Source organism: Salmo trutta, chromosome 6, assembly GCF_901001165.1.
Source record: "Salmo trutta chromosome 6, fSalTru1.1, whole genome shotgun sequence".
Classification (NCBI taxonomy): Eukaryota; Metazoa; Chordata; class Actinopteri; order Salmoniformes; family Salmonidae; genus Salmo; species Salmo trutta.
Genome location: NC_042962.1, coordinates 50,336,954 through 50,353,208, shown reverse-complemented (window position 1 = coordinate 50,353,208; position 16,255 = coordinate 50,336,954). Strand labels below are relative to the sequence as shown.

Genomic DNA, 16,255 nt, shown 5'->3' with positions numbered 1-16,255 from the left:
GTCAGTTAAGAACACATTTTTATTTACAATGACGGCCTACCCCAGCCAAACCCAGACGATACTGGGCCAATTGTGCACCACCCTATGGGACTCCCAATCACGGCTGGATGTGATACAGCCTGGATTTGAACCAGGGACTGTAGTAATGCCTCTTGCACTGAGATGCAGTGCCTTAGACCGCTGCACCACTCGGGAGGCAAAATACAAATACCCCAAGCACACATCAAAATCCACAAAGAAATTGTTAATTGACCACAAAATCAGTCTCCGGAATTGAACACCATTGAAAACGTATGGTTTGAATTGAAGAGGGCAGTCCATAAGCTCAGACAAAGGATATGGAAAGATTCTGTATGGAGGAATTTCTTAATTTTTATTTTACCTTTATTTAACTAGGCAAGTCAGTTAAGAACAAATTCTTATTTTCAATGACGGCCTAGGAACAGTGGGTTAACTGCCTTGTTCAGGGGCAGAACGACAGATTTGTACCTTGTCAGCTTGGGGATTCAATCTTGCAACCTTTCGGTTACTAGTCCAACGCTCTAACCACTAGGCTAAATTAAACTGCCATTTTTATCCTCATGCTAGGCTAGCTAATGCTAGAGCAGCCCATTCGATTAGAAACAGCTGCAAAATTATTCTTCATGACTGAGATTAGCCTATTGCAGGACTTTGACTGTGAAATCCCCTTCCCAGTCGGTCTATTGTGTGTTTTGGACATTCATATTGTACTGCCTAGCTACCTATGGATTGTGCACCCATGACATGGGGTATCAACCTACTCAATGACACCTACAGAACACAACTATGTGGAGTTTACACATGATCTGGATTGGCACTTGTGGTTTCTAGCTAACATTACACAAATCAAAGCAGTGGAGCATGTAGTGAAGCAAAACTTTTGTGGTCAAAACCATTTATCTTGGTTCGACAGGGAAGCGGGTTTGCAAAATGCTATCATATCACGCAATTATACTATTTATAATATATTTTTTCTACAGACTAGCTAAAAAAATAAGTGAACATTTGAAAATGATCCAATGGATTATGAAACCTTTTTGGTAAAAAAAAAAGTGGAGGTGCAAAAACATACATTTGCACCCTTTATTTTTATTTGCTTCATGGCTCAGGCGGACAAGTGAACACAAGGCTGTTTGGCTAAAGCTACGACGCTAATATTTGTGTAAACGTTACATAGTTATTTACTCTCGTCAATGAGAGTAGGCTGGTACCCCATTTCATGTGTATACAATCCATAGGCTAGGCTGTACAGTGCATATAAGTATGCCCCCAATGCAATTCTGAATTAAAATACACTCACAGTGCGATTTAAATGTATTAAAATGAATCAATAATAGTCTTTCGATGAATTTATATGACAACATTCCAACCTTGTTAAGCATTATCTAGTCCAATTGTGGCATGTTTTCACAATTTCTTATCATTTTCAATGGAGGGCTTTTATTTTGAAGGCGAACCGCCGATTCCACTATTGTTGCTCACGCTAATGTAGTTCACAACACACACGTTGTTATCATGGCCACGTCAGAGAGCAGTCCTACAAAACGCTAAAGCTTAAACAACTTTACACAGGACAAATTATACCGTGTTTATCCGTTGAATCCACACAGAAGACGGTTATTTGTTAAGGCTTAACGAAAAAAGGTCGCGCGACGATTGTGTACCATTATAGCTAGTAGCTAGCGTTAGCTAGGTTACGAAGCCAAATATCTGCATAAAGTTACTTAACAGGGACAACATGTCTAGTCTTAACAGTCGCAATATTTTTGAGACAGAAACGACATCGATTATGGCTTTTATCGTTGAGACGGCAGTAGCAGAAATTAGCCAACTGTTTTTGGACAACGACTCAATCGTGGCGCCAATACAAAGTAACCTGGGAAAAAAGGTGAGTAGCAATGGTACAAAGATTGTCATTGTTTAATAAGCAAGCGTTAGTTTGGATCTTGTGGGTCATTATACCAAGACCGTGGCAAAATATCATCATCCTTCTTATAACCGGGGTTACAATTTCTCCAAACGTAAAACGTTTTGCGACTAAAACTAGTTTTTATTGGACAAATTCAGGTTAGTCCCGCCCAATAATATATTATAGTGTGTGCTGTTCTGACGTCACCGTCCGCCATTATGATACAGTATTTCAATGTAATGTTTCAAGGACAAATATACATTCATTGAACTATTTACTTAGTGGGGAGTGCAACATAATAACTATTTAAAAAAACAAATGTTTTATATTTTCAATTTTTATTGAGAAATGATTGGCTTCTCTTCAGAAGTATGTATTACAGTGTCTGTAATGAAGAGAAAAAAAACGTATTTGAAAACATGTACCTCACCTCTCTACAGGACAAAACAACACGGTGTTGATGACTATAATGTAAAGCTGGAGAAGTTAATGCATGATCCCATAATGTTTTCAATATTACTAGCCAATTTAAGTTAAATCTGATGTAAAGTTACTCCCCCATTAAGCCAGTACAAAGAAATTGCAATAGTCAAGATTAATAAATGTATCTTAGTACAATAAACCTAGGAGTGGGTTCACTCGGACTGTTAAAAACTCTGGGTTCAGTGGTGGCCTTTTTGTATTTGTCATGTAGTACTAGGTGGCTGCTAATGTAAACTACATTCATTGTCAATGCACAATATTTGCTCAACAGTTGTGAAAGGACTATTGCAAAATCCATAAGAACAGCAGTTAAATTGTACACGTGTATCACCACTTCATCCATGCTTAATAACATCAACAACAATAGGTTATCATTTTGTAAGCCAGCTAGCATAAGCAGACATTTGCGTACATGCATTGCTGTGGTTGCACAGTACCACAAGCTGTGAAAATAGACCAAAAAGTACATTTTTCTACACAAATAATTTAGATACTACTTATGAAATGTCTTCCCACATCCCTTGAATTGGTGCTGGCTATATCCATATCCACACATCGTGGCATTGTTGACAAATTGGATATTTTAATGTGGGGATATTGTTTTTCCCTGATTCACTTCAAACGCTCTTATTGGCCAAGACATAGCATCAGCTATCCAGGGTTTAAATACGTAATTGGTCCCGTTTTGTACTATTTCCTTCTGTTGGCTCCCATTTTAGTTTGTTTGATCTCTAGTAAATACACCCTAGGGAGGTATTCATTGGTCGCAGACCATAGCAAAACATTTGGCCTGTTGCAAACGGAAACCGTTTACTCTAGGAGCCAAACCGAAGCAAATATAACCAAACGGGGAGGGACCTACCCAAATTTGATCAATCGAAACTGTTGTTTTCGTTGCAAGACTGTTGGTGGTAAACCATTTCCATTGCAAACCGTTTGTTGCTACGGTCTGCGACTAATGAATACACCCCTTGGCATTACCTGGTCAGACCAATGGGTCAGCCATCAACCTAGCCATAACATTACGTTTAGAAGGAATTCTCTCCTAGTTGTAACGAACATACAGTACCAGTCAAAAGTTTGGACACACCTACTCATTCCAGGGTTTTTCTTTATTTGTACTATTTTATACATTGTAGGATAATAGTGAAGAAATCAAAACTATGAAATAACACATTTTTTAATTAACCTTTATTTAACTAGGCCAGTCAGTTAAGAACAAATTCTTATTTACAATGATGGCCTACCCCGGTCAAACCCTAACCCGGACGACGCGCGCCACCCTATGGGACTCCCAATCATGGTCGGTTGTGATACAGCCCAGGATCGAACCAGGGTCTGTAGTGACGAACAGTGCACAATAAAGTATTAAATCCAGTTGTTAGTTGCTAACCCCTCCCAAAATCAAAAATGTATTACATGTTATGTTCTCGCTTTGCACATGCACCTGTCTGTTTCACACATGTTTGTCGTATTTAAAGTCTAGTATCTGGGCCAGTGAAGTATAACTGGCTAAAGAAAGTAGCAAAATAAAATACAAATTGGGAGTAACTTTGTTAGCTTCATTCTAATATACTTAAATCTCTCTCTAGAAACAGGTTGGCAACATTATGCACCTGATGACAAAGGAGGCTGTTCGTAAAATATGTAGACTATTCCTAGAGGTCTCTGCGGCTTTACAAAGTGAAAATGAGAAACTGAAGATCAAGGTGGAGCAGATGGATAAAGATCTGAAGGCGATGGTTGAGAAGGGTGAGGGGCGAGAAGAACCGAAAAGACCAACCCATATTCTGCACAATGGAAAGATCTTTAAAATTAAGCCAGTTGGTGAGTGTGGGCCCAGCAACTCATCACTGTCTATTGAATATAGCAAAGGAAAGCTGTTTGTATGGTTTGCTTGTACTGATAGTTTGTCTTCCACCTGTTTGTAAAGAGATGTGATGCACAACAGCACAATGTTGTTCAAAGGAAATGTTGTAAAGTTTTATCTGCTTGTTATTTAAGATCTCCCAATGATGCCTGTTAACAATGTGAAGACAAACACAGTGGCCTCAGCATTGCTCAGCATTGGAGATGTCAGTCAAGTAAACACTGTCATCGTACGGGAAGAGGTATGTTCTTGTAACTTATGTTCATCTTCTGTGTATGATTTTAGTAAATCAGACAAATGTCTGTTTATATTAAAATAATGACTTTCCTCCATTCCAGACTACTGCGAGAAATACAGGCTCTAGCACTGACACTGTGAAGGAGAGGAGTGAGGTGAAATCAGGAACTAAAACGTCAGTCATTGAAGGTAATATCCCAAAGAAACATGGGTTCAGTCCTAAATGGCACCCCAGGGCTTGACATTCAGGTATTTGTCAGTGCCAACTGAAAGCTAATGGCCCGGGTCAAGATCTTACAGGAAAGCGGATGATGCACGCATAATTTCAATAGCAGGTGATTTTATTTTTCATTTGCGGGCTGAGCTTATTATAACCTACCCTCCATATCCAAACAATTAAATTTGAACTTGACAATGTCATATTTACATTGATCGTTTGGAGAGGAAAAATAAAACCTTGGCACAATCTAAAAAAAAAAAAAGGGGTGTTATTCTTAATTATGTTTTAACAGTCAGCAGGCTACAGTTGTAGGGCCCTGTAAAATCCTACATTTTTGTCATTCAGTTTTCCAGGTTTTGTTTTCTGGTTTCTGAGGGGTTTTTTTCTTCATGTTTTCACTCTCAAAATCACACTTTGTTTGGGTGGGGGCAACCAAATTGGGTGTTCCTAGTACACAACTATGCTTAAACCACAACAATAGACCACTTTTGAGGTCTGGGATTTATTTTTTATTTGATCTTTTATTGTGGGAGGGTGTAGTTTCCCTTTAATTCAATTGTGCACCCTGGCAAGAGACCTTTGTGTTTGGCTAGCGGTGTTTCTGTAGCCTACTGTATAATGTATAGTGTGCATCACAGGAGGTTGGTGGCACCTTAATTGGGGAGGACGGGCTTGTGGTAATGGCTGGAGTGGAATGATATCAAATACGTGGTTTTCATGTGTTTGATGCCATTTCATTCACTCTGTTCTGGCCATGATTATGAGCCGTTCCTCTGCTCACCAGCCTCTTGCGGTGTGCATGTGATTGCAAAGTTTGCTAAACAAATGCCCACCTGATTGATACAAATCATCATGATATCATTCTGCCAGGTAGCCCTACGTTGTAGGTAACATTTAATTGGGAAGGTATTTTGGGAAAGCCTTTAAAGGACAGTTTCGGCATGCTAACTGGCAAAAGAACATACAGGCATTACTTTTTCAGAAAGTTCCAGGAAATACAAATAGCTGATGCATTCTTTTCTATTCATGAATTATGAGAAACTAGTGCAATTAAACACATTTTTGAATAAATTCAATACAATAAAAAAAAAAAATTCTGTCCACTTCGGACCATTCAATCAAGACTTCAGACCAAACTTTTTTTAAATACCAGGTTTGCATATCCACTGATTCTTGCCTTCACATTCACTGGTAAGCTAGATATCATAACTTGAAATGTATTTTCTACTGCTTTCCTGTGCCTACCGCTCTTCTGTGAGCTGCTTCGCACTGCTCCACAACCAGTTGTTTGAAAGCTGCACGCTCTCGCTGCCCGGTGATATTCCGCTCAAAGTAGGCAGTGTGTGGCACAGTGTGCTAAATAATCTACATAATGAACTAACAGCTTCAGGAATTTGACTCTTTTTCATATTTATTTATTTATTATCAATTAGCCTAGATTGAAAATTTTTGGCATTATATAATATTTTTTCCACTGGCCCAAGTGGGCCAATGACATAGATAATTAACTGGCCCGGAGGGTTTCCAAAACCTCCCGGGACCAGTGGGCAGCCCTGTAAGTCGAGCCCTTCACCCTATTTACTATATAGGGGTGCCATTTGGGACACAGCCATACAGTTGTTGCTGGTACAATTTTGTGTTGTATTGAAAGATGGCTGTCAAACCAGTCATTTACTGTAGCATAATGCCTGTATTTTCCTTTCATCTGTAGGTGCTGCAGAGGCTTACAGTAAACCGACAGAGACTTCTTCTCTTCTCTCTGTGGGAGACTCACGTGAACTGAATACAAAGCCCTCATTTAGAGACACTGAATCCAAGGGTGAACCTATGAGAGCTGTTGTTCCAGACGAAACAGGCAGCGGGAGAGGCAGTCATGCAAAAGAAACAAGCAGCTGTACTGCTAATGGCACAGAATCTACAGAAAACAGCCACGGAATACAGCAGAGCATTTCCAAGCTGAGGAAACCCTTCAAGTGTGACATATGTGAGAAGACCTTCCACGCGAACTGTCTGTTGAAACGCCATATAGCAGTTCACAATAAACCGAAGGGGCCCTTTAAGTGTGACATTTGTGCGAAAACCTTCCGCCTGAACTGTATGCTGACTCAACACATGCAAACTCACTCAAAAGAGAAACCTTTCAGTTGCAAAGTTTGCGGAAAGAAATTCCGTAGTAAGACAAATCTGAAATCGCATGAGTTTGTTCATGCAGAGGTGAAACCGTTCACTTGCCTCACTTGTGGACGAGGTTTCGCATCAAAGTACATGCTTGACGTACACCAGCGAGTTCACACAGGTGAAAAACCATACAGCTGTACTACGTGTGGAAAGAATTTCAGTATATCTCAAAACCTGAAAACGCATATTAGATCTGTACATACAGAACGTACAGAACGCCCACACCCATGCTCCCAGTGTGACAAGACCTTTTGGCGTCCTGTCGAATTGCAGGAGCACCAGGTAGTTCACACAGGGGAGAAGCCATTTAGATGTGAAATATGTGAAGCTACTTTCAGCTTTAAGGAGAACCTTACGAGACACCATCGAATTCACACGAAGAAGAGGCCGCACACATGTGAGGCGTGTGGAAAGACATTCATTCAGTCCACCAACTTAAAAGCTCACATGCTAGTTCATGGGGCATTAAAGCCATTTATGTGTGACGTTTGTGGAAAGACTTACCTTTACAATTATCAACTGAGAATTCACAAGCTATCACACGTGGCTGATGGAGAGGGGCACTCAAGAACCAGAAAGAACAAGGCCAACCAACAAAAACAAACTGACCAACCAAAACCCTTCAGCTGTGAGATATGTTTGAAGGGCTTCAGCTCCATTGGTTCTCTGAAAACTCATGGAAGAATTCACACAGGAGAAAACATATACACTTGTTCCACATGCGGAAAGACTTTTCTCCATAAAGTTACTTTTGACTATCACCAGAAATTACACACTGGAGAGAAGCCCAACGCTTGTGGTTGTTGTGGAAAGAGATTTATTACAAAACAATCTCTTAAGATACATGAGCTGATCCATACAGGTGAGAAACCACACAAGTGCAGTGATTGTGGGAAGACTTTTGGATTTATCGGTAATCTCAAAAGGCATGAGCGAGTCCACACGGGAGAGAAGCCTTTCAGCTGTGATGTCTGTGGGACACGATTCAGACAAGCCAATCATGTCAAAACCCACATGCAAGTGCACACAGGAGTCAGGCCATACTCCTGCAAGAAATGTGGAAAAGGCTTTTCTGATTCAAGACACTTCAAAAAGCACAACTGCGTCAGTAGCTAACGCAAATCTTCTGATTGCACTTTCAGAAGTAAGAAATGAGGATTACATGCCATGATGTTGCGATCTCAATAACTTGGATATGTAATAACTTGAGTCAAATGTGTATGAGTCTGAATACTGAAAGACATTGGGTTTTGTTGTGTGGATTTCCCAAAAGATTCCATAATCTTGGCATGTAAATTATTTCTTTACTGTGATGAACACATCCCTAATATTAATTGTCCAGTGAGACTTTTATTCTAATAGACAAGTCCATATATTAACTACACTTTTTGTTCTTTGAAATAGCCTTAACTATTAGGTTGGATGGCCTTATGGGATTCTTTAGGTGCAGGGGAGGATTAACAAATACCATTTATGCAGGGTAGAAACTAGGAGGGTGATGAGATGACAACAAAGAAAACTGCAGTCATTTGTGAAATTAACTTTACTGTTGATACAAGATATTTCAAGGATTTGACAAAAATAAACCTAGAATAAAGACAATATTACAATATTGTATTTTGTTGTAGTCCTTTCTTATTGAGTGTGAAATCTTTTTCCACAGCAGGACCACTGGAAGGGTCTCTCTTTATTATGCACCCTTCTCAAATGACTCATCACATGAACGAGAAAAAGTATCTCCACATTCCGAGCAGGGATAGGCTGCTCTTTCTCCAGAGTGTTTGAACTTGTGTGCTTGCTTGTGACACTTAAATGTTTTTTCAAGAGCAAAACTCTTCCCGCAATCAATGCAGTAGTACGGTTTCTCTACAGTGTGTATTCGCTGGTGCTCTTCCAACTGTCGCAAATTTGTAAAACCCTCCCCGCAGTCAGTGCAGAGGAATGGTATTTTTCCACTTCCAGTGTGTATTTTTTGGTGTCTTTCAAACTTTGCCTTTTTTAAGAAACACTTTCCACAGTCAGAACAGTGGAGTGCCAGTTCTATGGAATGTACTGGAAGGTGTGATCTTAGTTTTGCCATGTCAGGAAATCTTATCACACCTTGAACAGCTGTAACGTTTCTTTTCCTTGTGTGTTAGTTGATGTTGTTTAAGCCTCTCCTTTCCTGCAAAGCTTTTGTCACAATTAGAGCAGTTGTAAGGCTTTTCTCCTGTGTGTGTTTCCTGATGTCTTTTAAGATGATATCCGTGAGTAAAACTCTTATTGCAGTCGGAACAGTGGTGACGCTTTTCCCTTGGTGAGATCTTCTGTGTGTTTTTGCTGGTGCTTTTTCAACGACCATAACAGTTTGAATCTCTTCCCACAGTCGGGGCAAAGGTATGGCCTTTCTTGACTATGTACTTCCATGTGTATTTTTAGTTCTCCCGGTTCAGAAAAACTTTTATCACAGTAAAGTAAGGACAGTCACCCTCTTTCTTATGTGTCCTCTGGTGACTTTTCAGAAGATCCGAGCGGGTAAAACTTTTCCCACAATCAGGGCAGCGAAAATGTTTCTCTCCCGTATGTGTTCGCTGGTTTATCCACTTTAGAAAAACTTTTACCACAATAAGAGCACTCAAGAACCCCCAAAGTATGTTTTTGTTGGTGCATTTCAAATGCATTTAACAACTGGAATCTCTTCCCACAATCTGGACAAAGGTATGGCTTTTCTCCAGCATGTACATGCATGTGTGTGTTCAGATCCTCTGGTTTGGAGAAACGTTCTTCACAATGATTGCAGTGAAAGTATTTCCCTTTCATATGCTTTCACTGGTGGTGTATTTTCAGACTGAGAATAACTTTTGCCACAATCAGAGCAGCGATCAGGCTTCTCTCCCATATGTGTTCGTTGGTGTCTTTTAAGATGAAAAACTTGTGTAAAGCTCTTCCCAAAGTTGGAGCAGGGATGACGCCCCTCACCTCCATTAGAACTCACAATAGGGTCATCGGAAGTATCATGATGAGGCTTCTACATTTGCTGCACTGCTGGTAGCTTTGAAGGTATTCTCCAGCTGGTGTTTTTCAAGCTTCTCCAATATGACAAAGTTGTCCACACATTTAGTGGAGTGAAAATTATGTTTGTCTTTCATGTATATTTTTTTGGTGTGACTTGAGATAATCTAATCGAGCAAAACTTCTGTTGCAATCAGAGCAGTTGTGAGGCTTCTCTCCAGTATGCGTTCGCTGGTGTCTTGTAGATCCCTCACTTTTTGAAAACTACCACAGTAGGTGCAGTATTGAGGCTTCTCTCCTCCAGGACTGAAATCCTCAATGAAGTCATCAGTATCTAGGGGCTCCGCTTCATTCTCCTGCGTTGTTGTGGTCTTTCTGAGTTTTGATTCTTCTTCTCTGATAGCAAACAGTAATTTACCAGTGCCTATGTGACAGGACACTGTTTATATTTGCAGTGTTGCTGGAAACTTTGAAGGAATGCTCTGGCAGGTCCTGTTGCTTTTTCACAAGTTTAATTTGACTAATGCGTGTGACAGCTTTATCCAGTGTTAGTTCTGGGTCCGTTTGTAATTGCTTGGACAGTCTTCTGTCACGTAAGCCCATGACTAGTCTGTCTCATCATCTCACTGAGCAGAGCTCCATAACCACAATGTTCTGACAAACAATGAAGTGCAGTGATAAAAATCATCAGCTGTCTCTCCTGCTTCTTGTTGTCTTTGGTTGAATTTTGTTCGTTCTAATATTACATTCCTCCTAACTACCAAATGTCCATCTTGCTGCTCATTATTAGAACTGTGGAAGTGTTCCCGCTCCATCAGGTTGTCATCTTGCAGGTCTTCTGAGGTGTCCATCTCCTCTGCCTGGAAATACATTTAAATTAGCATAATTACTAGTAGGCCTATCATCTCTGTTCTCTAAAACAATTTTGCAATAGATAATATAGCCTACTTTTCATTACGGTTCAAGTCCAAATTAGAATAGATAGCATATACAATAAATAGCTAAACAAATAACTTAGCTACTACTGTAAAGATGTGAAGACCCTAAGTCTAATCATTTGAAATACCTAGCAGTATCAACATGATAATGATGATTTGTCATTAGGTCTAAAGATCACATGATATAGCATATTGATTGCATAGGCTAGTGATCTAGGCTAGAGAAGGTTCATTGACAGTAGTGGACATTCCCATGTAAAAAGCCCCATGATCACTAGCACGTGAAAATCATGGGAGCACATCAAATTTGGTGCCAATGAAAGATGTTTTTTTTTTTAGTTAGGCTATATATACATTTTTTGACAATTTTTCCATCCTAAAATTTGGAATAAGCCAAGGCTTTGATTTCTGGTCAAACAGAAGAAAAAGGGGTCTTTAGAAAACATCTAGCCGAACAAGTCTTAAAAGGTATTAGAAATACAGTACCAGTCAAAAGTTTGGACACACTTACTCATTCAAGGGTTTTTCTTTATTTTTACTATTTTCTACATTGTAGAATAATAGTGAAGACATAAACTATGAAATAACACATGGAATCATGTCGTAACAAAAATAGTGTAAAACAAATCAAAATATATTTGAGATTCTTCAAAGTAGCCACCCTTTGCCTTGATGACAGCTTTGCACACTCTTGGCATTCTCTCAATCAGCTTCACCTGGAATGCTTTTTCAACAGTCTTGAAGGAGTTCCCACAAATGCTGAGCACTTGTTGGCTGCTTTTCCTTCACTCTGCGGTCCAACTCATCCCAAACCATCTCAATTGGTTGAGGTCGGGTGATTGTAGAGGCCAAGTCATCTGATGCAGCCCTCCATCATTCTCCTTCTTGGTCAAATAGCCCTTACACAGCCTGGGATCATTGTCCTGTTGAAAAACAAATGATAGTCCCACTAAGCACAAACCAGATGGGATGGGGTATCGCTGCAGAATGCTGTTGTAGCCATGCTGGTTAAGTGTGCCTTGAATTCTAAATAAATCACACAGTGTAACTAGCAAAGTACCATCACACCTCCTCCTCCATGCTTTACGGTTGGAACCACACATGCGGAGATCATCAGTTCACCTACTCTGCGTCTCACAAAGACACGGCAGTTGGAACCAAAACTTTCCAATTTGGACTCATCAGACCAAAGGACAGATTTCCACCAATCTAATGTCCATTGCTTGTGTTTCTTGGCCCAAGCAAGTGTCTTCTTATTGGTGTCCTTTTAGTAGTGGTTTCTTTGCAGCAATTCAACCATGAAGGCCTGATTTCATGCAGTCTCCTATGAAAAGTTGGTGAGATGTGTCTGTTACTTGAACTCTGTGAAGCATTTATTTGGGCTGCAATTTCTGAGGCTGTTAACTCTAATGAACTTATCCTCTGCAGCAGAGGTAAATGTGGATCTTCCTTTCCTGTGGTGGTCCTCATGAGAGCCAGTTTCATCATAATGCTTGATGGTTTTTGCGACTGCCCCTGAAGAAGCTTTCAAAGTTTTTTACATTTTCCGGATATACTGACCGTCATATTTTTTAAGTAATGATGGACTATCGTTTCTCTTTTCTTATTTGAGCTGTTCTTGCCATAATATGGACATGGTCTTTTAACAAATAGGGCTATCTTCTGTATACGACCCCTACCTTGTCACAACACAACTGATTGACTCAATGCATTAAGAAGGAAAGAAATTACACAAATTAACTTTTAACAAGGCACACCTGTTAATTGAAATGCATTCCAGGTGACTACCTCATTAAGCTGGTTAAGAGAATGCCAAGAGTGTGCAATGCTGTCATCAAGGCAAAGGGTGGCTACTTTGAAGAATCTAAAATATATATTTGTTTAACACTTTTTTTGGTTACTACATGATTCCATATGTGTTATTTCATAGTTTTGATGTCTTCGCTATTATTCTACAATGTAGAAAATAGTACAAATAAATAAAAACCTTGAATGAGTAGGTGTGGTACTGTACATCCAAACAATAATGTTAAAGTAAAGACCCCTGCCAACTAATATCAACATTTAGACTTGCAGAAACTATTTCCCTTCTGTAAGTTTAAGAAATATTGCCTAGTGTCTTGGCATTCTGTTACCAAAAACCCACCTTTTAAAAAAAATTTTTTTTACAATTTATTAAGTGATTTAAAGTGCATCATTCTGTTGCCAAATTGGTAAAAGAATGACCAAAAAAAATCTGTAACAGAATGACTGCAACTGAAATAGCTACAATGGGAATTCATAGTAGTCACAAACTGTCCTCTCTTCTGCTGGCATACTGTTATGTTCAGCTCATAACTGTTTACTTTCTCTTTCTGTCACCTGGTGGTCAAAGCAAGAGTGTCAGAATCTGGACCTCTCTCTTCTCTCTCCAGTTAATGTCACCGCTCCCGGTTCTTAATGACACCTACCCATGAGCCCCCTCTTTCAATTGACTGTAACCAGCCCTCTCACCCACTGAGCACCTACCAACACCGGACGTCCATGGACATTTGAAAAGTAGTTGAAATTTGGTCAGTCCAAATCTGAACCAATCATAGACTTCTGTTTCAGAAGTTTGGACAGCACAGTACAGTAAATAAAAGTAGAGTATAGTACAGTATGGTGCTCTACAATAATTATGTACAGTAGCGTACACTAGAGTAGAGTACATTTAAAATGTACTGTATTTTACTCTTCTGTGCTATACTTTGATGTCCAAACTTGTGAAACATAGATGTCTATGATTGGTACAGATGTTTTTTAAAGCACTTTATAAAATACAATTGATTGATTTGGTTTGGACCTACCAAATGTCCTTTTGTTTGCGAGCTCATTAGAATAATAGCCAGTCTGTAAAATAATACCCAAACATGCAAAGGAGGATATTACATTTGTCTACCTTTGTGTCTATTCAGCATTTCTGTATAGTACAGATCAGGGACAGGGAGCCATGATATCATTATGTTACTGGGTGTTAATCCACTTCACTTACTGTTGTTCAAATACCAAAATAGATTTTTTTCAAACTCAAGGTGTTATATCATTGCTGACACGTATTCTTTCTGCAGACATCTTTGGAGTAGATATTTCAGTTTTTGGAAAATGTTGTTACATAAAAAAAACGCTGGGAGATTTTACCATTTTGTTACCAACATTTACATCTGCACTGTTCTTCGAGTAAATGTGCTTTTGTACATTTTTTTGTTGTTGAAATTATTTAAAGCAGGCCTTGTGCATAGAGCTGTGTGGTTTGTTTAACTTTGCAGTCAACAGTTATTGTTTGGTATACTTTTAAAGTGAAAAATAGGATCTCCGCGTCAGTCTGTTACCATAGAATTGCCAGACTACTCTTCATCTCGGTTCTCCTGCATTGATTGGGGTAGTCCTGTGTCTTTTTCAAGTTCCGCCATTTTCTCTGACGTATTTTGAATGACAACAGAAGGGGTTCGGGTAAAACCAGAGGCTGCAAACCACCGAAGTCTGCTATGCTAATCTATACAAAATAGTTTTTGCTGGTAGTAATTTAAGCTTTTGGTTAGATTTGTATTCAAAGTGAAATAAAATAAAAAGCATATCTCACAAGTTCATTGCTGCTGCACGTGTATCCGCTGTCGTGTTAGCTAATCCTTTCTCCACGTGTGTGTCGTGAACAACATTTGCGTGAGCAACGATAGTGTCATCTGCGGTTCGCTGTCAAAATATCAGTCCTTCATTGAAACCGATGCAAACTGATAAACATTTTGAAAACATGCCACAATTGGACTACATAATGCTAAACAAGTTTGAAATGTTATATAAATTCTCAAAACACATTTAATTGGTTAATTAGAATGAGGTGAAATTGCTGTATTCGATGTATTTGAATTCAGAATTGCTTTGGGGGCATACATATATGCACTGTGCACCCTAAGGTATGTAATGTGCACCCATGAAATGGGTTATCAGCCAACTCAGTGATTACCCCACAGTCAAAGCTTTGCAATAAAAGATAAGAGGCTAATATTTGTGTAAACTCATAGTTATGGCCGTAACGGGAGTAAAAGTAAGAGTTTCGCTGAGCAAATCCAAATTTTGTCAGTAACAAATGTATTTTGATAACGCTTTCAGAGCTGTCTAAGGGAGTGAACGTTATTTAGAATTAGAATTTCATGGAAAATGCTGGCTCTCCCTTCGGAAAAATATATTTTACCTAAACCCTCCCCATACCCCAAATAATAATTAAAAACGAAGTGGATAGCAGAGAACATGTCTACCGTTTACCCTCACTTCTTGGACAGACCAGAGCCTTAGATATGCAGTTTTAAAAACTGTTCTTCATCCTGTAAACATTATATGGCAACGCAGGAATACTGAAGGTTGTGTGTTTGCAGACTAACGTGGACAAGAGTAGGTGTGGAATTAATCTATCGTCGTATTTGCTGGGCCGAGTAAAAAAAATAGCCTTTTATAAACATTTCATGCAATTGTACTTCATTTTACATATTAGCAGAATCCTATTTTAATACCACACAAATTGCAGAAATGTCAAGGTAAGAATGGACAGAAAGATGGACATATGTATTCATCGTATCATGTTTTTCCAATGCCGAATCAGTATGTGTTGTTTGCAATTAAACTGTCCCTGTTTGCAAATCAATCTGTGACGTCATTAGGAATCTGAGCATGGTACTTTCAAAAGTTAGGTCTACTCTGTCCAGGGTGGAAAGGTAGTCCTATCTACGCAGAAAAATGTAAACTTTGACTGCTGGCTACTCTTCTTCCGTGGCTTAACCCAACGAGAAAGGTCACAAGTGTTTCATTAAAGCTCTCTGGGTTCAAACATCTTCTATTGTACAGAAAGCGAATAGCTTAATCAATTGATTACTCCCAAAGCAAAGTATTTTTTGTGACTATAGAAGGCTGTAACTCAGCCTCTGAATGTCTCTGATACACAACATATGCATCGAGTCACGTCTTTCCTGTGTAAGCTTGATTCTAGCATAAAGCATTGAGGACCAAAGTGCTCTTACAGATCACTGTATATAATCGGATCCGTTGTATTTTCTTAAATCTTAAGCGAACAAGGGGTAGGCCTGTGCTTTATGATATTTTTATTAATACAAGGTAGGCCAACGGTATACCCCCTCAATTCGAGTCTTGGTTTTAATTTAGCCTACCTCTGTGTCAGTGGACTGTTTTTAAAGGGAGCATGGTGGGTGGAGGAATTGACCTACAAGTCTATGGATATAGCAGCCTATAGCCTAATTTCGTCTGTCAAACAGGTAAGCCTACCTCTTATTTCTTAAATAGGAAGAAATAAGCTTCAACACAAAGCTCTCTTGATATTAGTAAAGTCTAATTAAAATTAAGACTTAAGGATCCTCCCCCTTTTTTTTCCTTTCAATTTT

At 39.2% G+C, this 16,255-nt stretch overlaps 1 protein-coding gene and 1 long non-coding RNA gene across 2 annotated transcripts; one reads left to right on the top strand and one right to left on the bottom strand.

Moving 5' to 3' along the window:
• Positions 1–1,503: 1,503 nt before the first annotated feature.
• LOC115196155 (zinc finger protein 708) lies at positions 1,504–8,531 on the top strand. Its single transcript, XM_029756772.1, has 5 exons — positions 1,504–1,909; positions 4,006–4,240; positions 4,418–4,524; positions 4,622–4,709; positions 6,452–8,531. Exons 1-5 carry the CDS (start codon positions 1,760–1,762, stop codon positions 8,032–8,034), a joined length of 2,163 nt encoding a protein of 720 aa, XP_029612632.1. The 5' UTR covers positions 1,504–1,759; the 3' UTR covers positions 8,035–8,531.
• Positions 8,532–10,616: 2,085 nt separating this feature from the next.
• Positions 10,617–14,896, bottom strand: LOC115195226 (uncharacterized). Its single transcript, XR_003878620.1, has 2 exons — positions 14,449–14,896; positions 10,617–10,769 (listed from the first exon to the last, which is right to left on the bottom strand). It is a non-coding gene; the product is annotated as an uncharacterized LOC115195226 (long non-coding RNA).
• Between the last annotated feature and the right edge of the window lie 1,359 nt (positions 14,897–16,255).